General features: G+C 37.6%; 2 protein-coding genes across 2 annotated transcripts; both read right to left on the minus strand.

The window, feature by feature from the left end:
• Positions 1-3,216: 3,216 nt before the first annotated feature.
• On the minus strand, positions 3,217-4,432 carry LOC147557910 (putative calcium-binding protein CML18). The gene has a single exon (XM_086659476.1). It carries the CDS (start codon positions 3,965-3,967, stop codon positions 3,473-3,475), a length of 495 nt encoding a protein of 164 aa, XP_086515602.1. The 5' UTR covers positions 3,968-4,432; the 3' UTR covers positions 3,217-3,472.
• A 17,369-nt stretch (positions 4,433-21,801) lies between these two features.
• Positions 21,802-22,890, minus strand: LOC147557911 (uncharacterized). The gene has a single exon (XM_086658958.1). The coding sequence runs from the start codon at positions 22,888-22,890 to the stop codon at positions 21,802-21,804; it is 1,089 nt and encodes a 362-aa protein (XP_086515084.1).
• Positions 22,891-25,468: the final 2,578 nt, after the last annotated feature.

The following is a 25,468-nucleotide window of genomic DNA, read 5'->3' on the forward strand; positions in this document are numbered from 1 at the left end:
TAACTATGCTAAGTCCACCATCTTCTTCTCCAAAAAATCGCACCCGAAATTAAAAAGGATGATCATCCTTAATCTCAAAGTTATGCAATCCTCTTCTCTCGACAAATATCTGGGCACCAAGCTGTTCATCAGGGCCAACAAAACCCCAGCTTTCTCCTCCCTCCTTTCCCAAATTCAAAATAAACTTTCCAAGTGGCAAACAAATCTTTTATCCCAAGCTGGTCGTTTTGTGGTCATCTCCATTATTGCAGCGGTCGTTCCCGGATACCAAATGCGATGCTTCGCGCTTCCCAAAGGTATAAGCAACCGCATCGAGACCCTCCAAAGGTCTTTCTGGTGGGGAAAATCTAAAACCATCTATACGCTAAACTGGTCCTCCATTCGCCTTCCACGCAAACTGGGAGAACTTGGCTTCCGCCTCCTCACCTGGATAACAAAGCTTTCATAGCAAAACTGGCTTGGCGCATAATCAAGAACCCTCAAGCCCTTTGGGCTAAAATTTTGAAAGCCAAGTACTTTCCCAGATCTCCTAAACCATCCTCTCCCAAATCCCATCACTCTTGGATCTGGAAGTCGATTGGCAAACACTTCCCTCTTCTCTCTGGCCCGATCTTCTAAGATGTCAATAGGGCCACGCACATTAATATTTGGCACGATTATTGGATCCCGGATCACCCCCCCTCCGATCCCTAACACTAGCAACATCAACCTGAATTGGGTGGCTCAACTCATAAATAGTAATACTTGAAACATAAACTTAATTTATCAATGTTTTACTAACGAAATTGCTCATGATATACTTAGTATTAACGTGCAGGGACACAAAAAGGATTCAGTTAGATGGCCTCTAACGAAATCAGGTAACTATACGATCAGTCTGATGTATCATAACATGAGACTCACAGGTTATACTAATCAAAACGAGGATGTGAACTGGAATCTCATACGGAAGATAAATATAACACCCGAAATTAAGTTATTCCTGTGGAAATATTGCACGAACAACCTACCAGCACGTGACAAGATAGGTAAATATATTGGTAATATTTATAAATGTACATATTGTGACCAGAATGAAACCATAACCCATGTGCTACTACATTGTAACTATGCTAGACCGATTTGGTTTTACTTTTATATTCGTAGAGATAATATAACCAATATCAAGGATTGGATTCTTAGCAAGAAAGATATTGATGAGGATTTAACTAACCTTTATGCTAAATTTTTATGATTTATCTGGAAGGTAAGATGTGAGAAATGCTTTTCAGAGCAATCTCAAACCCCTACGCAGGTTATTAATAGAATCAAAGCAACTCCAACTAAACTCACGTTATGTTCAACCAATTTGGGCAAACAGAAGATTCAATCAGAATGGACTCCACCAATATCTCCCTTCCACAAAATTAATGTGGATGCGTCTTTCACCAAAGTGCAAGAAAGGGTCGGCGTCAGAAGTGTTATGCATGATGAATCAACACACTTTGTTATAGCTTTAGCGGACTCAGTCAGAGATCAAAACCCAGAAGAAGGCGAATGATTAGCCGTACGATGTGCGATGCTATGGGCTAACGGATTAATATTTGAGCACCTCCACATAGAAAGAGACAACCTTAATGTGATTAGACACCTTCACAACTCAAGTACCTCGATTCAATGGCAATCAATCAAGATTATTGACGACATACTGCAGCTCAAAGAGAAATTTACCAACATCATCTTTTCCTTCACCTCGAGGCAAAATAACAAGTTGGCTGACTCTCTGGCTAAATGGAGCAGGAAAAACGAGCAGAAACGTACGTGGCACAACCTGCAGGAGTTAATTTCATGTTTTTTTTTGTTTTTTTGTTTTTCTTTTCAACAAAAAAAAAATTGAAAATATATCAGCCAATCACTTTCTCTCTCTTTCTCCCTCCTAGCCCAAATACTGTAAGTGTCACGTGACACTCTGGTAATGCATTCAACCGATACGATATGCACAAATGTAAAACTAAGGTGCTGTTTTTTTTTTTTTTTACGTTTGAAGCTCAACTGGCTGAGTCTGAATTTGCTGAATTATTATAAAAGTTTGATGTTTGTTTTTTAAATCTGAGTTATTAGATCTGAATTTAAACTTTGACATTTATACCTATATTTAGTATTTTTAACCCTAATTTCTATTTCTCATTCTCCCTATTCTCTGAATAAAAGAAAAAATCCTAGACTCTTTATTTCTCCATCTCTATCGTCTATAACTCTCTCTTCCTCTCTCTCTCTTGATACTCTATCCATAGAATCCTTGTCTCTCTCTCGGTGAATATCAAGATCCGGCGAGGTTACTCTCTCACTCCATATCAGTTCCGGTTCTCTTTCTCTTAACAGATCGGTGTGAAACCCTCGCCAGATCCGGTGAGGGTTTACAGATTCGACTTGTGTTGTGGTGGTAGCCGCGGTTTTGTGGTTGTAGTCGCGGTTTTGTGGTGGTAGTCGCAGTTCTTGTTGTGCTGGTAGTTGTCGTGTTTTTGCTGTGGTGTATGGTGGTAGCCTGATTTGTGGTGTATGGTGGTGGCGGTGATTTGGACGAAAATGATGGTGGTGCGGTCTGTGGATGTGGTCTTGGGTGGTGGTGTTGTGAGGCGGTGGTTTGGTCTATGGTGGTGGCGGTGATCTATTTAGTGGTTTAAGCTTGGGGTAGTTTTGTGGTTTTTCTCTAGTGGTGGTGGTGGTGGTTTTCTGGTGGTGGTGGCTTTGGTTTGGTAGTGGTGGTTTGGTGGTTTTCTGGTGGTGCCGACAATCTTTTGGTGGTTCCGGCGGTGGTGCTTTTGTTTGGGAGCAGTGATGAAATATTTTAGTGTGAAGATTTTTGTAAATCACAGGGGTATAACCATCTTTTGACACTTTTCAGCAGTTGGACCCCTATTTCAGACTTGTTTTGAAGTCTGAAATATGTGGTCTCTATTTCAGTCAATTCAGACCATGACCCAATTCAGATCAGATTTTCAGATTTCTTTAAATTAAGGAATAAACATCTGAAATTTCAGATATGATAATATGGAAAAACAAAAAGGCACCTAAAATTTTTTGACCTCCCGAAATAGCAAATATTTTTCAAATAAATGACTAATTCTTGGACGTCTTACCAAGACCGACACCAACAGAAAGTACCAATCCACCACCATCACCACCGCAAAGAACCGGTTCACCATTATCAATCTCTACCGGGATTTAAAAATCAGGTTTCACAACTCAACAACAATATTTTCTTCCCTCTACACATATATACACAAATCTCAAACAAACCATAATCAAATATCACAATTCCTCCTTTAACTTCCCTCTATAATTTTTCCCCCCAATCGATCAGTTCACTTACTATCTCTCCTAATCTAAACATAAATCAATTACAGACAATAATTATGGCCATCCAAAACAAAACAAAAGCATAAAAAACCCCAAAATATGAAGAAAGGAAGAACAAACCAATAATCCTGTTTTAAGCCCAAGAATTATCAAACGCGGCAGAAGTGATTGCCTGAGAGAACTCCTCAAAACTAATTGTACCATCCCCATCCGTATCAGCCTCTTTGATCATCCCTGTTAATTCTTTTGCTGTCAAAGCATGCCCTAATTTCGCCATCGAATGAGCTAATTCTGCAGCTGTGATATACCCATTTCCATCTCGATCAAACATTTTGAAAAGTTGCTTAAGTTGATCTTCTGTATAAGGCGATTTCGCTGGAAGAAGCTCTGGTGCTACCAACCCAACAAATTCTGAAAATTCAATCAACCCATTTGAATTAGTATCAGCTTTTTGGATTAAAGCTTCAAGCTGATCTGAACTAGGTTTTAATCCTAGAGATCTGAGAAGCGATCCTAATTCTAACTGCGTTAAACTTCCATCGTTGTTCCGATCGAATTGCCGGAATATCTCACGGAGTTCCGCGAGCTGGTCGTCGTCAAGCTTTATTGGTTCTTCTTCTTTACTCATCTGATCGTCAATCAATTCTTTTCTCTCTCTCTCTCTATCTCTTTGATCTTATAATAAAATTAACAGACCGCTTTGTTGTTTCGCTTTCCAGATCACAATTCAACTTTAAAATCTCTAATCCAGCAAAACTTATCTCAAAACCCTAATTTCTAAATTGATTAACAACCAACCCTATTTGTTTTTTTCTTTCCACGATCGATTAAATCAATGATTTCTTCAAAATCTTAATAAAACTCACCAAAATTGAATTAAGAGATCCGTGAGCAACTCCTTTAATCTCGTTGATTCAGACCAATCAAGAACAATTCTTTCTGTTCTTCCTCTTCGTTTGATGAATCTTTACCGAATTCTTAGATGTTTACGGGAAGATCAGATTTCTTCGTCGTTGTCTTTGAAGTTGAAGTAGGAACAAACAAACAAACAATAATAAGGTCATGATGGATAATGACTAATTTAATTAAGTCTAACAATTACCGAATATTTATGTCCCATATCCCGAACCTTGTTGAATCACCGTTGGATTCTTTAATCGTAGGGTTTATAATGGAAAGATGTACATGGTAAGTGGAAATGTTGGTATATGTGGAAGATTATAGTTGTAAAAGATTATATTGTAATTAAGTTGCAAAATCAGCGGCGTAAGTGGTGGTGAATCCGTGAATGGGACCACGTCTTTCTCGTTTCTTCTCCTCTCTATCTTTTATTCCCCAATCTGGTAGTAGTAATTTTTTATTTTTACTTTTAATTTGCTAAATCTAAAATAAAATCTAAATTTTTTACCTATTAACTTATAAAAAAAATCTCATTAGTTTATAAATCTAAAATGAAATATATTTTTTTTTCTCCTAACCAAATTAATGGACAATTAAATCTAACTAAGTCATTTTCACATAAGAATAGAATAGCCATTGATGTCCCTTGGACGAAATTATGGAAAATGGCGTGACGGAGAATTTGAGAGTTCTTTTTCCAATAATTTTAATGTCTGATATTGTTTTGCAAAGTTTACCATTTCCCCTCACAACTAATGTCCAATTGGAGATACCCTATGTTTAAATTAGAAATTAGTGAAACCCAAGAAAAAATACGAAAATAGCTAGCTCTTTATTGTTTTTCTATCTTTTTTTACTTCGTCATATCCCTTCGTTGTTATGCTACCATCGCCGATGTTCAACCGAAAAATCTTCATTTCTCATACTTATTTTTTTCTCTCATACCTATCTTTTTTTCTCACATTCATCTTTTTCTACTTTACTAACAACATTTATCTAACATTTAAAATTAACAAATTCGATAAGAATTTATCAAGAGATCAAAGTTAGAGTGTTATGCTGGTGATAGGTATATGAGAGGAAGAGAAAGAAAATAAAACAAGGATGGAGCTATTTTAATAGTGCAAAAAAAGGTGGTTTCACTAATTTTTAATTAAAAGAGGGGTATCCTAATTGGACATTAGTGGTGAGGGGTTGATGCTAAATTCCCCATTTTATTTTGTACAAAGAATGTATTTAGCAAATCTATATTGAACTATGTTAAGAAAAAAATATTGTATCTTTTGCTTCTCAATATTTTTAAACGAGAACCAACATATTTCATGAATTTTTATTGTTGAATTTCATAAATAGTCTTTAAGTATGCAAAGTAACCTAAAACTAATTGATTATCCATAACTAATAGTCATTGTTACTAATAAATTCGATAATAATTAGTAAATAAAATGAGTAAAAAAGATTAACGAAGAAAAGATTATACGTGTCATCTCATGGTTGTTGTACAAGATGTTAACCAACTAACTTACATTACGTTTCTAAATAATTTTAGTTTGTCAAAATATCATATAGTTCCGTAGTTAGGGGCCTCACTACTTGAAACTTTTTTTTAATAGTTTGTAGAGAACCGGTGGGATGTGACTCTCTCAAACACCTCCCTCGGTAGGTATCGTCTATGTCTTTTTAGTACCATAACAATCTTTTTTAAATGTCATACAAGGTAAATGTAGATTCTTTGAGGCATCCTCAAATATCTCTGAAGAATAAAAATTAAGACTTAGGGAACATATTTATGTTTTAGCCCCAAAATTCATCTGATAATTTTTTGTCCCTTAATCTTCATCTCCACCTCTCCTCCACAATCACAACTTCCGACCACCACACACACACACACTCTATCTTTATCTCATAATCTTTTTCTTGCTCTCTCTCAGGGTCACTCTCTCCTTTTATAGATCACTATCTCGTTGTAGATCTCTTTCGCTCTCTCTGTTGCTTTCCCTTGTTGTAGATCTTTATCTTGTTGTAGATCTCTCTCGCTCTCTTTCGGTAGATCTCCTTTTCTCTCTCTCTCATTTTTTTTTATCTCTATAAATTCCCCTCTACAACTCTCCCCCTCTTTCTCTCGATGTCTCCCTCTCATGGTATCTTTTTCTCCCTTAACCTTAGACCAGGGAGAGAGAGATATAGACGATGATAGAGAAGACGAGACAGTGAGAAAGAGAGATAGCGCCGTGAGGTGCTGAAATTGCGGGTCAAGAAGTCAAAGGAATCAGGTCAATGTACGAAAGTCAAACTGTCACTCGAAGTTGATTTTTGGGCACCAACAACATTCTTCGGGTTAACATGTGATAACAAATAGAACACACGTGAAGTAAGATCCTTGCGACATCGGGTTGGTGTCGCCCAAAGAGACTCTGACAGTCCAGTCAATTAGCTTGACAAATACGAAATATAAAATATGGATGGAGCTATGAATATATTAGCTAGCTAGGATGGTGAAGAATATCTGTGTAAATCTACCGATGAAAGAGAAGGTGACACGGTAAGGTTTATGCTTTCCTAACTCTTTGGTAGCCAAAAGGGACGAATGACATGCACTCTTGGTTCGCCAGGAGGGAGAAAGATAAGTTGCCCTCCTTGATAAATATGATAAAGATGGGTCGCCCTCCTTGGTAAAGTAAATGTAGGGTTTTGTATGTCTCTAAGACTAATGTTGTAAGCGGAATCTCAAATATCATATGTTTAACACTAGTTTATCAGGATCGCATGCAAGAACTAATAATGAACTAGAAACGTAAAGAGAATACCTGGATTCGCTTTCCCGAATAAGATTCCAATGCCTTTATGCCGAAGATGAGAGCTCCAATTGTCGCTCCTCTACTTGAGACACCCGAGCAAGTGACTTGATCTCCCTTCTTTAAGTCAGCTTGGACTCCATTGAAGGTTGAGAATAAGAATCATTCTTCTTTTAACTCCTTAGATAGATTGACAGTTTTTTCTCAAAGCCCTCTCTCTCCACTTAACTGTATTTTGAGAGAGAAGTTGTTTTCCTTAGAGAAAAATCAATACTTTTTATGTTCTATAATGGTCCTTATTTAGAGAAACCCTAATAGGAATCATATTCAGATTAGGATTTAATCTAGACCACAAAAAAGATAAACATCAGAGTCCCATCTGATTGGGAATCCCAGATGATAGGGATTCCCTATTAGGGTTTCTCCTAATAGTGTGGCCAGCCACTTTATCCCATAAATGGGCTTGTCCTGACCCGCCCACTCCCTTCATGTGGTCGGCCAGATTAACCCATTAATGGGCTTGGTCTGTCCGGTCCATAACTTCCTTTTTTAGCCATCTCGGGCTTCCTTTTCGAGTCTGGTTCTATCTTTTTGCGCCTATCAAACTGGATCATATCCATCTATAGGCAAGCTCCCACTAGTCAACTCTCTCCGATCAAACTACCGCTCTTTAGTGTAACCTGTTGTAGGATCCGGTCTATGTTAGCTGCGAATCACCGAAGTGAGCCGACGATCGTAAGCAGCTTCTAGCTAAGCATTACGATCCCTAATTAGACCGGACCAGATGATCTTCCAGATAAAGTCATCGTTATCCTAACTGACAAATTGAGTGCATTTCCATCTGAAGGAGTTGAAAGAGATGTTCTTCGACCAAGGTGACAATGCGAACAATTTGTCGGATAGGACAATTGATGTGGAAAATCATCAAGTCCGATTGACTTAGGGATCGTAGAGTTGTAGCTAGAGACCAACTACGATCGTCGAATTACGAAGTAATTCGCTGCTAACTTCGATCAGATCCTACAATGGGTTACACATAAGAGTGTCAAATTGATCTAGGATATGACTAGTGGGAGTGAGATATAACAATGGGAATGTCCCATAAACATATCTCATAGTCCTAAAAAGGAATTAGGCAAAGATAGTACAAAAAGGCCAAAAACAGGGTTTTTAGGCCTTAGCCGATTCGGGCAATTCTAGGGCTCGGATTGGGCTGAAATTTTGAGGGGAGATTTATGACATATCCAGTAGTATGAATGAAAAATTTAGTGGTGTTTGGACACCTCATCATTAGGGAATTGAGAAAATATCATTAGATGTTATTTTCGACTATTTCCTTAAATCTTATTCTAAAGGATTTTTAGGAAACCTTTGAGGAGGTGTATTCTCATTAGGGTTCTATATAAACACTTTTAGGGCAGAGAATAAGGTGTGGAATTTCTCTCTAAGCTTTCTTACTCTACCATATCAAGTAGAGAGGAGAAAGTGAGCTAATTCCCATTAACAATCTATCTAGTCAAGAAGAAAGGAGTTCTTCTTCCAACCACCATTTGTGTGCTAGCTAAACAACAAGGTGGGAGATCAAGTTGATTGCTCATGTCCCAAGTAGAGGAGCTACGCTTGAAGCTCTTGGTCTTCTCATAAGCAATTGGAAAGGTTCGAGGTAAAACTAGCGAATAAGGTATTTATCTTTCTAGTTTTACTTAGTATTATTATGGGCTTATGCATGTGATCCTGGGAATACTAGTGTAGACATTAGATGTCTTATTTCCGCTATAAATACTAGTAGAAGGGTGTAAAACCCAAAACCATCTTGGTCGAAGGACACTCCTTCGGAAGGACATCTTTTTCAGACCGAACAGATATATCCTTCAGTAAGGTCGCCAGAAGAGAGAAAGGCAGGTCGTCCTCCTTAGTAAAGTAACGTATACTTCTTTCAGTATTGTATGTAAGAGAGAAAAAGTAAGGTCGTGTCCTCTAGTGTGTAGGTATGTAATGGAATTAAATGATATGAACAACCATTCTAAGACAAGGCAGTAATATAATGGGATGAACAGTCGATGTGTCTGTGAGAGAAAGTTAAACAACAAGTAGGTTGCTTTGACTATAATTGGATACCTTGTATGTGGGTTTCCTCGTCCTTTTATAATCTCGTATGGTCGAATGTGGCCCTGTGGTGAGATGTCGTCTTGAATGTGGTAATGCACGAAGTTGTCACCTCGAATGTAAATTGTATAATGCCTTCAACGGGCATATTGCTAGAAGATGATCCTGGTGAGGAGCATAGTGAACGGTCTCCCGCTTGAATGTCCAACCTCCTAATCTGCGGACACAATATTTTCTGGGTGACCCGAGATGAGCAGGTCAGGCCCATTCGTCATTTGGTTAGTAGGTCCATACAAGACAGTGAGGTATAGAGAATAGAGGAGAATGAGAGAGAAAGACAAGAAGAAATGAAAATAAGGAGTCAAAAAACGAAGAAGTCGATTTTCAGACCCAAAATAAAGATGTCCTTAAGTCAAATATAATTGAACAAAGCCTTCATCTTCTCTAGACTTCTTAGGATGTATTAAATCGAGCCTAAAAGGTTTCATCGACTACCAAGACCATTAAAGTAAGGGTAATTTTAAAGGTAATGTACTTTCTTTGTCAAAGGCAATATATTTTGCTCCAGTGACTTGGTCAAAATAAGTTGACCAAGTTTAGTTATTGGCAATGCCATCTCCTTTGTTGTCTGGGAAAAGCGTCGGCCGCGAATTAAAAGATAGTCGGCCGACAAACTCCCCTCGGAGACCAAACCATGAACGCAAAAAAAACTTTTTTTTGGTTCTTCTTCCTCTTCCTTCTTCTTCTCCTTCTCTTTTTCTTTGCTTTCCCGAGCTGAAGTTATTCTTAGAGCCATAGAAAGTGAAAGTAAAACTCATACATTACAAACAAAACCTACCCATCGTATTCTGAGAATAGGAAAAAAAAATCAACAAGACTGAGATTTTATCACACCCTTCCATTAGTATTTCCATTGAGTTACCAAAAGTGTTTTGGATCATAAAACCGTTAGGATAAAAACTAGTAGCAGGTGATCCATTGTTAGACAATGAAGGTGGGACAAATTCTAGGGCCATAGGATTCAACTTAGAGAAAAATTCTTCCAAATGCATCATTTCCCTTTTGAAACCCTCGCCGACTTCTTTATTCTTCTAAAAATCTACAGATTTTGGGGTTCGATGCTGATTATGTGAAACCCCGAACCCATTTTCCATAGTTCCCTGATCAAGACTATGAATCGACTGAACCATAGGCATAGGATGAGTCGATGATGTTCCTCTTTGTTGCTGCTGAAATTGCTGGATTTTCAGTTGAAAAGTTTGATCATGAGAAAGTAAACTAGGACCAACTATACGAAACACTAAATTTTATGTTTTCCTTGATCAAGATCGTTAGAAACATGCAAGTCAGGGGTAGCAGTTTCAAAATTCCAACTTGATGAACCACCAATACTCACATTAGCCGCCCCCAAATTAGTGCACCATTTTCTAGAACAACCATGATGAAGTCTCTCTTTCTCTTTCTAGAAATGAAGGGATTCGTTTGGAGAAAGAGTAAAGAGAAAGAAAATTAAGAAGTAAAAAGTAGACAAAGAGAGCGAATTTTTTTCAGATTAGGTTGCGGGTCGGATATTGTCACCGGCAACTTGACGCCGATAAGTCAAAATCTATTTAGGCATTGCCTGCTAATCAGACATTGCCTTTAACCAAAATAGGAATTGCCTTTATCCAGATTGCCTTTAACAACTTTAATCATTACCTATAAATCTCCCTTGAAGTAATATGATGTTTCTCTTAAATACGCCTGTAGTGGTCTATTTTCTCAACTCCCACTGTCCATAACTCCATTGCTAGGGACGTGGTAAAGTTGCCTATGGAAGGTCTAAGCCGTCTCCTCACTTCTAATCCCGGTCAAGGACAATTCTTGGGTTTCCCCACCAACAACCCCAATCTCACAATCTCACACCTTCTCTTTGTAGACGATTGCATTATCTTTCGTAAAAATTCTATTGATAACGTTCATAACCTTAAAAATATCTTAAATCTCTTTTGCTCCGCTTCGGGTCAAACAATAAACTATGCTAAGTCCAACATCTTCTACTCTAAAAATTCTCACCCTAAGTTTAAGCGTCTCATTATGCGCACTCTTAAAGTTAAATATGCTTCCACCTTCGAGAAATACTTAGGTGATCAGCTCTTCATCGGCGCGCAAGAAACCAAGGTGTTCAACAATATACTAGAACAAATTAAGTCCAAACTGTCCAAGTGGAACCATTCCTTCCTCTCCCAAGATGGTCATACAGTTGTTATTTCAGCTGTAGCTTTGGTCGTTCCCCGATACCAGATGCAATGCTTTCCCATTCCCAAAGGCATAAGCGAAAGCATAGAGACTTTGCAAAAGTCCTTCTGGTGGGGAAAGTCTAAAGGTATATGCACCAAAGCATGGTCATATATCTGCCTTCCTAACAAGTTAAGAGGGCTGGGCATCCATCATCCCCATCTTGACAACGCAACCCTCCTTAGTAAATTGGCCTTGCGGCTCAAATCGGATCTCAATGTCATCTGGGTTCAATTCTGAAAAGCCAAATATTTTCCCAACTCTAATTCTCCAGGGCCAGCTAAATCTCATCACTCGTGGAACTAGAAAGTCCTCATAAAGAAATTCGATCAGATCGAGAACCTGATTACGTGGAAAGTACACACGGGAGACCACATTAATATTTGGACAGATAATTGGATCCCAGGTACTAATAGCCCAGTTCAGAACTCCAACAATTCTACCCTAGTTAAAGTTTCTCAACTCATCACAAATGATCGTCGGAATGATGCTATCCTCAATGCTAACTTTGATGAACCCACGCAAAATCTTATTAAAGCAATTCCTCTCCAAAATGACGGTACCGACCAAATGAAATAGACTCTCACCGAATCCGGTAACTTCTTAGTTAAATTTATGTATCAGCATCTCAGTATCAACAATAATCCTCAAGCCCTCCCTCTATCAACTGGAACTTTATTTGGTATATCCCTACTGTCCCTCGTATCCAACTTTTTATATGGAAAATTTGTGCGAAAGCTCTCCCGACCCGGGATCGAATAGGTAAGTATATAGGATACATTTATGCATGCCGAACTGTATAGAAATAGAAATCATCGAACATGCTCTGTTGCACTTCCCTTTAGCGAAAAATATTTTGTTTCACTTTAACATCATATCGACTAACATTGAATCGTTAACAGATTGGATTTTTTCTTGGCAAGATCCGAACCAAATCAGTTACACTTCGAACGATATTCATTTTATTACCATACTATGGCACATACGGAAAACTCAATGCGACCATTGCTTCCAGTATACAATTAATAATATTAGTTCACTTATAAACTTCATTTTGGCCTTCCCTAAAACCAGCAGAGTCCTAACTAAACCGGCTCCTACATGTTTGAAAAAATGGCAACCTCCTATTTCACCCTACTTAAAATTTAATGTTGATGCATCATTTACTAATATTGGCACCAGTCTGATAGTTCACAATTCTCAATCAACTTTTATCGAAGCTAAAGTAACTTCGACCCTAGCACGAAACAGCGAAGAAAGTGAGGCCATTGCTATACTTCATGGGCTCACTTGGGAAGAGAAAAATAATCACAAGACAATCATAGTAGAAAGCGACAATATAAACTGATGGGTCATGAAAATGTCCCATCTAAGTCGTTTAATTTAGTCGAGTTAGTTCGTTTCGGGTCTTTATTATAATAAAATGGTTGATTTTCTTGATTAGGTGTGTTTTGTGAAGTTAGGTGTGAAAAACGGTTAAAAACGAGGAAAAGATGCATAAAGGGTATTTTGGTCATTTGAGGTCAAGGACATTCTGGTAATTTGGCTAAGGTCAGTGCGTGGTTGAAAACGGAAGTCAAATCGGAGTCCGGATGGAGGAATAAATCAAGGTCAAAGTTGGGTCAAATACTGTTAACCAAGTGGGATACATTCGGTAGAAATTCGGGCACGCGGATTCTGCGGGACACGTGTCGATGAGCGGTGGCTGGTATACGCGATTCCCGTGTTTCCGCTAAGCAGCGAAATGGAACCTATAGGTCTGATCCGGTGGAGCGCGCAGCAACTTAATTCGGTAGTCCCACTTCAACGTTTTAATCTTGCCCGTAAACCTCCGCGTTTTGAAGATCTAACGGCTCCGGTGCATCTGGTCCTTTATTCCATTCCCGTGTTACCCGAAGCTGCTTATTAAGGTAAGCCCGGACGCGTGTCACCTTACCATAAACCTAATCAATCACCTGAAAAACCCGAGACACAAGATCCAATGGGAATCGATGATCCACATCCGAAAAATCAAAGAAATCAGGAATAGACTTGACAGCGTCAAATTCAATCGTACAAAGAGGACTTTCAATATTCAAGCGGGCAAATTAGCTAAATGGGCTTGCAAGAAGAATGACTTGGAAAAATATACCTTACTTTTTAGTGAATATGTATGGTAATAGTATTCTTATGGCTTAATAATATTTCACATTAAAAAAAAAAAAAAAAAAAAAAAAAAAAAAAAAACAAACAAACAAAACAAAAGTCGTGGTAAAGTCTACCTTAACACGCAACTTTTTGATTATTAGGGTTGACTCCTGCCACTTGCCATCTTAAATTTTTAGTATATGATTTAATTTTACTCTCCTTTTCTTAAAGTATACTTATAGTTGTTGTAGTTAATAGAATTGATTTATGAGTGAGATATCTAGAAAGGTCGAACAATTGATTGAATTCCATGGAAGGTGACATTTGACCTAACATACGTGCTCCACATAGAAGACATTGAAATATATTTATTTCTTTCTAACCAATAACTTCAACTTGTTATCAGCAGGCCGGCCACTTGAAGAATTCAACATTCTAAACTTACATAGATTAGACTTAACTAAAATGGTGGTGCTTATATAACTTTCTTATTGGGTTTTCCGGGCTAAGTGCCTAAGTCCGGGTTGATTCCATTTATAGTTGGAGACTTCTATAAACGCCACCATTCATACTAAAGGCGCCTCTTTAAAGCCTCTACCCATAGCATATTCGTTTATTACGTTTAACCGAACTATAAAGAGCAGCACAACGTTACCTAATTCGACTCAAACTCGTGAACTTAATTTTCTATTTTACATATGGGGTAGAGGATAGACAATAAATTTTTAATTTTCTTTTGTTGAACAATAATGTGATTTTGAATAGTATTCTCAACATTTTCGCTAATTTTACTTTTAATGTTGGGTCGCTTCGTTTCAAAGACCCACTTAACCCTGATTATTTGACTCTTCGACGATGGGTCATATTATCAAAATACATAACATTTATATGTTGTCCAAAGTGAGTGAGATATTCTATACCCCCAATTCATTGTAGAATGGGTAAATAGTATCCTTATCAAGAGGTAGTCATTTGCTTTTGTATTTTTTTCTTAATTTCAAAAGAAAATTGTTTCTTATTACAATTGGGGGCGGAATGCTAATTTGGCACTACATGTAAATTGCAGCCACCAACAGTTTCTCAAGATAAACATTACATAATTTAGTTATTTGGTCTTCAACCTTGAATTTCCCCAAGATGGATTCTTGTGACTCCATTAACAACCCTTATATGGTTTTGTTTTCCTAGTTGAAAGACCCTTACATGGTTTTAGTCAATGGATTTTAATGAAGTAAATACAGAGGTGCCTTCAGCATATGGCACCTCCCATATCCACAACACACGGCTACATCATTGAAGCAAGAGAATAAGAAATGTTTCCTTATTTCTTGATTAGATTTTGTAAATACTAATATTTCCTTCCCTTTTCTTGTAATTAAAATTACCATTCTTACATTTCTAATTAGGTTAATTTCCCTTCTTGTAAAGTCTATAAGTCTGTATCCAATTATCAATAAACATCACCTTTGATTCAATACAATAGTGCTGGTTTTCATATTTTAACATGGTATCAGAGCATAAGGAGTTCTTATCATCTCTACGATTTATTTGGGATTCTTATCTTCTGTTTAAGCTTCAAAACCGCACTCAAAGGTCAGTTCGTTTATCTTTCTTATCGTTATCTTTCCTTATCGAATCCATTCATTCACACAAAAAAAAAAAAAAAAAAGATAGATTCAATCTTCTTTTATTACAATCGTTTTTTTTGGTTTGGCAGAGTTAAAACGACCATATATCGTTTTCTCTTTCTAGTTTCATATCCTTACAACAGAGATTCATCTTGTGATAAAAAGAGTGAAGAAATTACATCAACATGATGAACTCATGTTATTTTTCATGTCTTTTTACTTCAACATAGTTTTTTGGTGAAAATATTTTGAGTATTCAATCAGTAAGAGTTGTTTAGAGTTGGAAATAATCACAACAAGAGTTTAACGACCACTTTGGTCGGATTTGTTTTGGTCTCACATAGACCAGACAACTTACCAGACGCATAGATCAGAATTAAAACGGCCAAAGCCATCATCAACAATCTTGATTCGTTTACAACTGGTTTCTCTCTCTTGTTTAATCACGACCACAGTTACAACGACCAATTTGGTCTGATTCTTTAGTCTCACATAGACCAGAAACCTTACTACATAGACTTAGAACAGGGACTCGACCTCTAACGGCGATTCTACGCCATTTTTTCTGGTCATCTCTTCAAGCCAACATTTTGGGTGTTTTCATGTTATTCGTGACAGCTCCCCTCTGTCACTGTTTTTTTTCTTTCTTTTTTTTTCTACAATTTCTGCTGTTGCTATATTATTTTTTGCTACAGTAACTTCATTGTTGTTCATGTTACTGATTTTGCTACAGTAACTTCGCTGTTGCTTTTTTCTACAATTTCTGCTGTTGCTAAATTATTTTTTTTGCTACAGTAACTTTATTGTTGTTCATGTTACTGATTTGCTACAGTAACCTCGCTGTTGCTTTTTCTCTGCCGTAGCAACTGATCTGCTATAGTTTTTTTTCTTATCATCTCACAACATTTATTTTGTTTGACTTATTTCCGGTTTCTCACTCCGTGTTTATTTTATTGTTGTATCTCAGACCCCTAGCACTATGTCTGAAGGCACCTCTGTATTTACTTCATTAGACTGATGATGTTTACTACGTCCATCCATCTGACAGTGCAACGTCAGTTTTTTACTCTCCGATTTTCACCGGTGATGACTATTTCGGATGGGCTCGTGGCATGAAGATGGCGATTATTGCCAAAAACAAACAAGGATTTATTGATGGCTCTCTCCCTATGCCAACGGACCCGGCCATGGTTCATGCATGGAACCGTTGCAACGTTCTGGTCTCCAGCTGGATCCTTAATTCAATTTGCCAAGAAATTCGTCGGAGTATACAACACTCTCCCTCTGCCCTGGTAATGTGGCAAAGTCTCAAGGAACGGTACAGTCTGTCCAATTATCCCCATATGTTTGAACTACGCAAATCTATTTGTGACCTTCGTCAGGATAATTTGACTGTTTCTGCCTACTTCTCCCAATTGAAGACTCTCTGGGATGAATTAGACTCCATTATGACTCTTCAACCCTGCTCTTGCGGTGCTGGCAAGGATATTCTTACTTATAACCATGCCATTCGTGCAATGGAATTCCTGCAGGGCCTTCATGATCGTTTTTCGTCCACACGTAGCAGTATTCTACTAATGGAACCTCTTCCGTCTCTTGCTAAAATTTACAATTTAATCAAACAGGAAGAAAAACAACAACACATATCTGCCGGTTCCCCATTTGATTATTCGGCCCTCTCGGCCCGGGTTATGGCCTCTGCTGCCCAGAATTCCTCATTGGGTCAACAGAGAAAGCGATCTCGCCCTTATTGTGACTCTTGTAAGATGCATGGTCATTCATCTGATAAATGCAACAAGAAGATTGTGTGTGACCACTGTAAGAAACCGGGCGACTCCATTGAACGTTGTTTCCAATTGCACGGTTATCCCGGCCATAAACAAGGTGGCCACAAGACTTTGGCTATCTCTGGTTCCTCTGAGTCGCACAACTCTGCTAACCCCATTCTATCTCGGGCAGACTATGACAAAATTATGCACCTTATTCAAAACCAATCTCAAGGGAATTCTGGTCAGCCCTCCACATCCACAACTTTACTAACAGGTACAATTCTTCTTACTCACCCCCATTCTTGGGTTGTTGATAGTGGTGCCTCTAACCACGTTTGTTTCTCTCTAAGTGCTTTTAGCTCTTATGACACCGCCCCTCCATCTTGTTATGTCCAGATTCCTGATGGGAGCACTTACCTAGTTAAACATATTGGCAAAGTTGTTTTTTCTAACACTTTTTCAATTGACAATGTCTATCATATTCCAAGTTTTCATTTTAACTTGATTTCTGTCAGTCAATCGAGTAAAGCCTTGGATTGCACTTTTAACTTTTCTCATGATCGTTGTCTTTTTCAGGCACTTTCGACGAACAGGCTGATTGGTCAGGCTGATGAAATCGGTGGCCTCTACATTCTACGTAGGACTTTCTCCGCATTTTCTTTGAATAAGTCACACGGCGTTTGGCATCGTCGTCTTGGACACCCTAGTTTAGGTCGTTTACGTTTTTCATCTCAGCAATTTGATTTTATTTCATGTGAGCATTCTGATGACTGTTTTGTTTGTCCTATGGCTAAACAACCAAAATTTCCGTTTAATAATAGTATTTCTCGTAGTACTTTTATTTTTCAATTAATTCATGCTGACATATGGGGCCCTTTTCCCGTTTTGTCTCTTACAAACAAACGATACTTCCTCACTATTGTTGATGACTACTCTCGTTACACGTGGACTTTTCTGATGACATCGAAATCAGAGACTAAAAAATATCTTGATTTTTTCTTTCATTTTACAATAAAACAGTATCAACATTCTATCAAGACCGTTTCTTCCACCCCATCTTCTACTTTCTCCTGCCCCATTCAGACCTTTCGGTCTGACAATGGAGCTGAATTTCTCACAAAGGACTTACAATCATGGTTCCATTCCAATGGTATTATTCATCAACGTAGTTGTGTTTCAACACCACAACAAAACGGAGTTGTTGAACGAAAACACCGACACTTGCTTGATGTGGCTCGGGCCTTACGTTTTCAAGCTCACCTTCCCCTCACGTTTTGGGGTGAATGTTTAAAAACGGCAACTTATCTTATAAATAAGATGCCGACCCCTATTCTATCGCATAAGTCTCCACACGAAGTTCTATATGCGGCTCCTCCGGATTACTTGCACCTCCGTGTTTTCGGGTGTCTTTGCTTTGCTCACAATATCACCATAAAAAATAAATTTGACATGCGTTCCAAACCTGGAATTTTTGTTGGTTATCCCTCCGGTAAAAAGGGTTATACCATTTACGACCTAGAGACCAAGTCTCTCTACGACTCTCGCAATGTCAAGTTTTTCGAAGACACTTTTCCTTTCAAATCTCTCTCCACACTTCCCTCACCGAGCTACACGCCTCTTAATCCCGTGGATGACTCATTCGACTATTCTCCTCCGATTAGTCGATCAGACCCGGTTTCTAGTTCGCCCTCAGATGGTCCAATGTCTGTCACTTCCCCCCCATTGCCCCCGGTCGATGAAGACATTTCTTCCCCTTCTTCTAGGAAGGTGCCTTTAGTTTCTTCTGATAACACCACTTCTCTAGAACTTCCCGCTTCCGCATCCCCTGTATCATCAGAACTCGGAGATTCACAATCTCTTGACACCTCCCTTGAGGATAATGTTCAGCCTTCGCGACCTGTTCGAACTCGTCATCCGCCTGCTCATCTGGCTGACTATATTCTTTCGAGTCCAGAAACGACTCCTTCGCGTACTCCTTATCCACTGGTCGACTATATCAGCTTCGACCGTTTTAGTCCTTCTCATAAGGCTTTTCTTACATCCGTTATCACCACGGAAGAACCCAAAACTTACAAAATTGCCTCTGCTTCCCCAGAATGGCGCGAGGCGATGGCTAAAGAAATTTCTGCCCTCGAGACAAATAATACTTGGTCTCTGACTTCCTTGCCATCTGGTAAGAAACCCATAGGTTGCAAGTGGGTTTACAAAATTAAATATCGTTCGGATGGGTCCATCGAACGTTATAAGGCACGCCTTGTCGCAAAAGGGTATACCCAAGTTGAAGGTGTCGACTATCATGATACTTTTGCTCCAGTTGCCAAATTGGTAACTGTTCGTGTCCTCTTATCCATTGCGTCTATCCAAGGATGGTCGTTGCATCAGTTAGATGTCAATAATGCTTTCCTCCAAGGAGACTTGGAAGAAGAAGTCTATATGACCATTCCTCCAGGTTTTAGCAACAAAGATGACACTAGAGTTTGTCGCTTAAACAAATCTTTATATGGTTTGAAACAAGCTTCTAGGCAATGGTTTGCCAAATTTTCATCTGGTTTAAAAGCCGAAGGTTTTTCTCAATCTTCGTCAGACCATTCTCTTTTTAGTTATTTCAATGGTCCGACAACCATCCATATTCTTGTCTATGTAGATGATATCATCATTACAGGCAATGACAACAAGGAAATTGACTCCCTTCGACAACGTCTCGAGAAACGATTTTCTCTTAAAAATCTCGGACGACTTCAATATTTTTTAGGCCTAGAAGTATCTAGGTCCCCCAAGGGTATTTTCCTCTGTCAACGGAAGTACACTTTAGACATTATCCGTGATTCTGGACATCTCGGTTCAAAACCGAGTTTATTTCCTATGGAACAACACTTGAAACTGTTACCCACGGACGGTACACCTTTAGACGACCCCACTTCATTTAGACGTCTCATTGGTCGACTTCTCTACGTCACTGTAACAAGACCTGATATCGCCTTTTCAGTGAATTATTTAAGTCAATTTATGCAGCATCCCCGTTCCACACATATGGATGCTGCGACTCGAGTGCTGAGATATTTGAAGGGGACCCTCGATCATGGGATCCTCCTTTCATCTTCTAGTTCTTTGACACTTTCGGGCTTTGCTGACTCTGATTGGGCTAGCTGCCCTATTACCCGTCGCTCCACCACCGGCTACTTCACAATGCTTGGTGAGAGTCCGTTGTCTTGGAAATCCAAGAAACAACCGACTGTTTCCCGATCATCTGCTGAGGCAGAATATCGTGCGCTTGCTTTCCTTACTGCCGAGCTCCAATGGTTGAAATATCTTTTCCAAGATCTTCGGATTTCCATTCCAGAACCTTTTCAGGTTTTCTGTGACAATACGGCAGCTATGCATATAGCTGCTAATCCAGTTTTTCACGAACGAACAAAGCACATTGAACTCGATTGCCACTTTGTTCGTGAGAAACTCGAAAGTGGTCTTATCCAGATCTCTCATGTTCCCTCTGCAGATCAAGTTGCTGATATTTTCACAAAACCTCTTGGTTCTAACCAATTCCACCGGTTAACTTCCAAGTTAGGCTTGACTCAAATTTCTTCCTCAACTCCAACTTGCGGGGGGGTAATGAAGTAAATACAGAGGTGCCTTCAGCATATGGCACCTCCCATATCCACAACACACGGCTACATCATTGAAGCAAGAGAATAAGAAATGTTTCCTTATTTCTTGATTAGATTTTGTAAATACTAATATTTCCTTCCCTTTTCTTGTAATTAAAATTACCATTCTTACATTTCTAATTAGGTTAATTTCCCTTCTTGTAAAGTCTATAAGTCTGTATCCAATTATCAATAAACATCACCTTTGATTCAATACAATAGTGCTGGTTTTCATATTTTAACAGATTTCATCAAGAATTGTTCTATTACTCACGTTAATTTTGGTGATGCACCCCTTTCATTTCATTAAAGTAGCTCTAGAGATATTTGATAAGTTTTATAGTCATATAATGATGCTTGAGGGATCTCTGGGTGTTTATGATTTAAATAGCATACAATAGATTATCAACAGTATTAGTGTTTTAATGAAAATTGATATAGGGTTCTGGATATATTAGCCATGTAATTTTTCTTTAGCTAACGACTTAAAACTGTTTTTGCACCTATAGTTACGAATTAGTGCATCCTAGTACTAGTCACGTGTTGTTTTTGTTTTTATGTTTAAATTAGCAGTCAAATACTTGGTCGAATATGGAGATATTCCAAGAGCATTATCTAGTCAATAAGAAGTTTACCAAGTCTTAGTTAAGTGGAGTATATTTAGGAGAAAATGGTTTAATGGATTGAGCTTATTCAAGGGGTAGCTTAGGTTGTGTTTGATATCTCCTATTTCATATGGAAATAAAAGAGTTTCTATAGAATTAGGTATTTCCACCGTTTGATAGTAAGTTTATTTCCATGAATTCAATTTCCTGAGAATCTATTTCCGTGAAATACACCACTTTTAATTCTTTGCTCTTGATAAGTTTGTGGTCATCCAACTCAAAACCAATTGACAATGAGTGGAGAGGACCTATGCATTATATTCTTGGTTGCTAGTTACCACTTCTCTCATGTGGGACTATTCTCACAGCTCCACCCAAAGAATTAGATTCCACGGAAACCAAAGAAACAGTGTTTCAATTTGAAATCTATTTGTATTATTATATTGTCATTAAAAAGATCCCTAATATTTATCTAATTTTTCGTCTTTTTTATACCTATAAATTACGACACTAGTTTTGAAACTTTTCTTTATGCATTTTTTGTCGAAGGATATTGATTTTTTATCTTTTTTTTTTTGATGAAAATAGGCTCAGCCTAACTTTATTTAATCTCAAATCATAGAAATGTTGGATTTATCTGTCTCCAACTGACTTACAATACTCTCAGGAACCGTAATCAATACACTTGGTGTGTCAGAATTGTTCCTAGTATAAGAATTAGCTAGCAAATGTGCGACTTTATTCGCATTTCTCGGGCAATAAGCAAAACTACAGTTATTGAGAAGTGCAGTATTATTTTTAATATCAAGAACAATAGATCGAATCTTCCATGGTATACCGTCTTCTAGGTTTGAGCAAGCCGTTACCACATTCAAGGCGTCCCCTTCGATAATAAAATCATATTGTGGTAAGTCTGCAGCTAACATTGAGGCTAAAAGTGCTGCTTTAGCTTTAGCTTCAAGTGCCGATGTAGCGCTTGTTTCGTGAGCCAAGGCCATCACAAAGTCACCGGTTGAGGTTCTGCAAACAGCTGCAAGCTTTGCTTGCCCTTCCTTATAACCCGCATCAAAGTTTACTTTAAGTTCCTCCGTCAAAGGGGGCTTCAAAACCTCTGAATTAATTAACATATTCTCCTCACTTGAAGCACCTAATGAGTGCCCTGAATTCATAAACTCATCATTCAATTTCATTGCTGCATTTATAATTTGTCTCCCTCCTTGCAAGAATTTATCGAAAACCAATTTATTTCTCGCTTTCCATAGATACCAAGCAACACAAAACCGTAATGTAACTATCTTCTCTTCTTCTTCCCCTGCTATCCAATCACATAAAATATCATGAAAGCTTCTTTGTCCTCTCAATCTCAGGTTAAGTGGCGGACAAATCCATGTTTCTCTTGCCATGCGGCAATTTTTGAATATATGATCTATGTCCTCCACTTCTTCGCTACAAAACTCACACAATTGAGATATTGTAGTATTAAACCGTAGTGCTCCTTTCTTTGTTGGCAATGCATCATTCAATATTCTCCAAATGAAGGTTCTCACTCTTGGTGCAAGATTGAACTTTGACCATACTTTTTTCCATTTCAACTCATTCGGCAGTTCTAAAGTCTTGGATGTTGATGGTTTCGCCTTTATAATCGATGTGTATAATGATTTTGTCGTAAAGACTCCCTTCTCGGTTTGAATCCATACCATCTTATCACTTGTATCTCTTCTCGGTAATTTGATTTTAAGAATCTCTTTTGCAGCAAGAGAGTCGAATAACTGCTCAATTATCGATTTCTTCCATAATCCCTGCCCATCTATTAAATCATGGACGAAGATCGGTGACGGTAGGGCCTCTCTATCACTTCGTTTACCTGGAATAAATCCCCTCAATGTCGGTACCCAAGGGTCTTTCCATATTGATTTTTTATCTTACTTTGCTAGAGTATTGTTTATTTATTTATATAAGTTCTGACTTCAAATTTTGTATTCTTAGGAATTAGGTTAGATTTTGTAAACTTGTATACATTAAAAAAAATTCCTGGAAAAATTAATCAATATTTTTGTTCATTTCTTTGAAAAATATTGAGTATATTATAATTAATTCTGCAGAAATTAGTCTCTACCAATTAAGAAAAATTTATAGTTCCACGAAATAACAAATTACAACCAAACAAAGGAACTTGTATTTTCATGGAAACTCTTTTATTTCCATGGCATTGTTTCCTTGATATCAGACACAACCTTAGAGTTTCTAATTACTATAAATATTTGGACTGTAATTCTATTTTTGATCATTAAATAAAATCTATGTTTCTTCATTTCTCATTCCTATAAAGCTATGAATCTTTTGATCTATTACATGGTACCCGAGCTAAGTTATTCCTCAATCGACGTATTTTGCTAATAGCAGTTCGAAAATGAATGGTGAAAATGGTTCTTCTCAAGGTGGTGTTAATAAGTTGGTCGGTAGCAACTACAACTATTGGAAGTTGTGCATCGAAGCTTATTCACAAGGACAATATCTATGTGATTTTATTCCTGGTGTTGAAATGGTAATTCCAGAGGACATTCTGCATAATGTTGATGTACGGCGCAAGAATGGGAGACACTTGAAAGGTTATTCACTCGAAAGAACATGATGAGGTTGCAGTTTTTAGAAAATGAATTTTCTGGAACGGTTCAAGGTAACCTTTCCATACTAGAGTAGGTAATTTTAATTTTTAAAACAACTATTGCAGATAGCTTGAATGAGAAAGGTAACGAATTCTTTCTTGTTACTGGTAAAAGAAAGAATTCGCTATATATTTTATCTGCAAGTGAAGCATATGTTCGTAAGACTAGTCAGAATACTAGTCGTCTAGTATGGCATGCTCGGTTAAACCATATCGATTCCCAATTGTTTCAATAGATTTTTATAAAGAATTGACTTGATGGTATTCCTCTCTTTAAAGATTTAAATACAAATATGGTATATAGTAGTTGCCAATGCGATAAATCTCACTGACTTCCTTTTTTGGAAATCGATGAGTCGAGCTTCTAATATGTTTCACTTAGTCAATTCAGAGTTGATGGGACCTAACAAAATTCCTAGCTAAAGTTGTCTTCAATATGTTACGATTATGTTTGATGATTTTTCTCGTTACATATGGATTTATTTTCTACAGCACAAAAGTGAAGTTCTTTCAAAATTTATCCAATTCAAGATAAATATTGAGAAGGAATTTGGTTATAACATAAAGTGTCTACGGTTTGATAATGGGGGAAAATATATGTCTCATGACTTCTTTATTTATTGCGAGGAACATGGCATTCAACAACAGATGATAGGTCCAAATACACCTCGACAAAATGGTGTGGCAGAACGAAAATTGACATATCTTGGTGTAGTCTATTTGTCATGCATGGTTGCATGACAAGAATCTTACAGTGAAAAACTCAAAAAAGCCTTAGATCTTCGTCTAAAACTTTAAAAACCGAATTTAACAAGATTGAACTAAAAACTGAATTGTTATTGATAAATTGAAATAATAAAACAAATACTAGATCTATTTTATATAGCTAATCCTAATTGATTTCAAAATAACAATTTCTAAGAAAATAAATACTAGAATCTCAAGAAAATAAGAAACTACCTAAACTAAAGAACACTTACTAGAAATAGTAAAAAAAAAAAATACTAAGAGTTCGTTTATACGACCCAAACGATGGAATTCGAACCTCAAAGTGGCCCAATTAAGGCGAACCAACAACGAATGTGTGGAAGGTTATTTCACACCATCTCCCAAAACTTCGTTCAATTCCGACGCCTATAACTTCGATTTCGGCCGTTTTAGTTTGTCACCTTTATATTTGGCCGCATCGATTTCTTACATGTATATTTCGGCCAATTCCTCTACATCATCTTTCTAGGGAACTATGGGTCGAATCTATTCAGTCTGTTTGACATGTTATCAATCAACTGCCCTCATGGCCAGGTAAAGATGTTTCTCCTTTTGAAGCTCTTTATAACATTAAGCCAAAGTAAATTACTTTAGAGTATCTAGTTAAGTTTTTTATGTTCATACTCCTAAAAGTAATCGAACTAAACTTGATCCAAAGACAAGAAAATGCATTTGTTAGATATGTCCCTCAAAGAAAAAGGTTGGCGATGTATGGATCTTGAAACCAAATAATATATTACCTCTCATGATGTGATATTCGATGAAGTGTCAAGTTATTTTTTTCGTTTTTGATGTGGCGAATAATACAACCGTTCTTAATCTATTTTCTAATGGTACCACTTATA

The sequence above is a fragment of the Eschscholzia californica genome, unplaced genomic scaffold (genome assembly GCF_041429995.1).
Source record: "Eschscholzia californica isolate CP2 unplaced genomic scaffold, dmEscCali1.0.p SCAF_2, whole genome shotgun sequence".
Taxonomy (NCBI): Eukaryota; Viridiplantae; Streptophyta; class Magnoliopsida; order Ranunculales; family Papaveraceae; genus Eschscholzia; species Eschscholzia californica.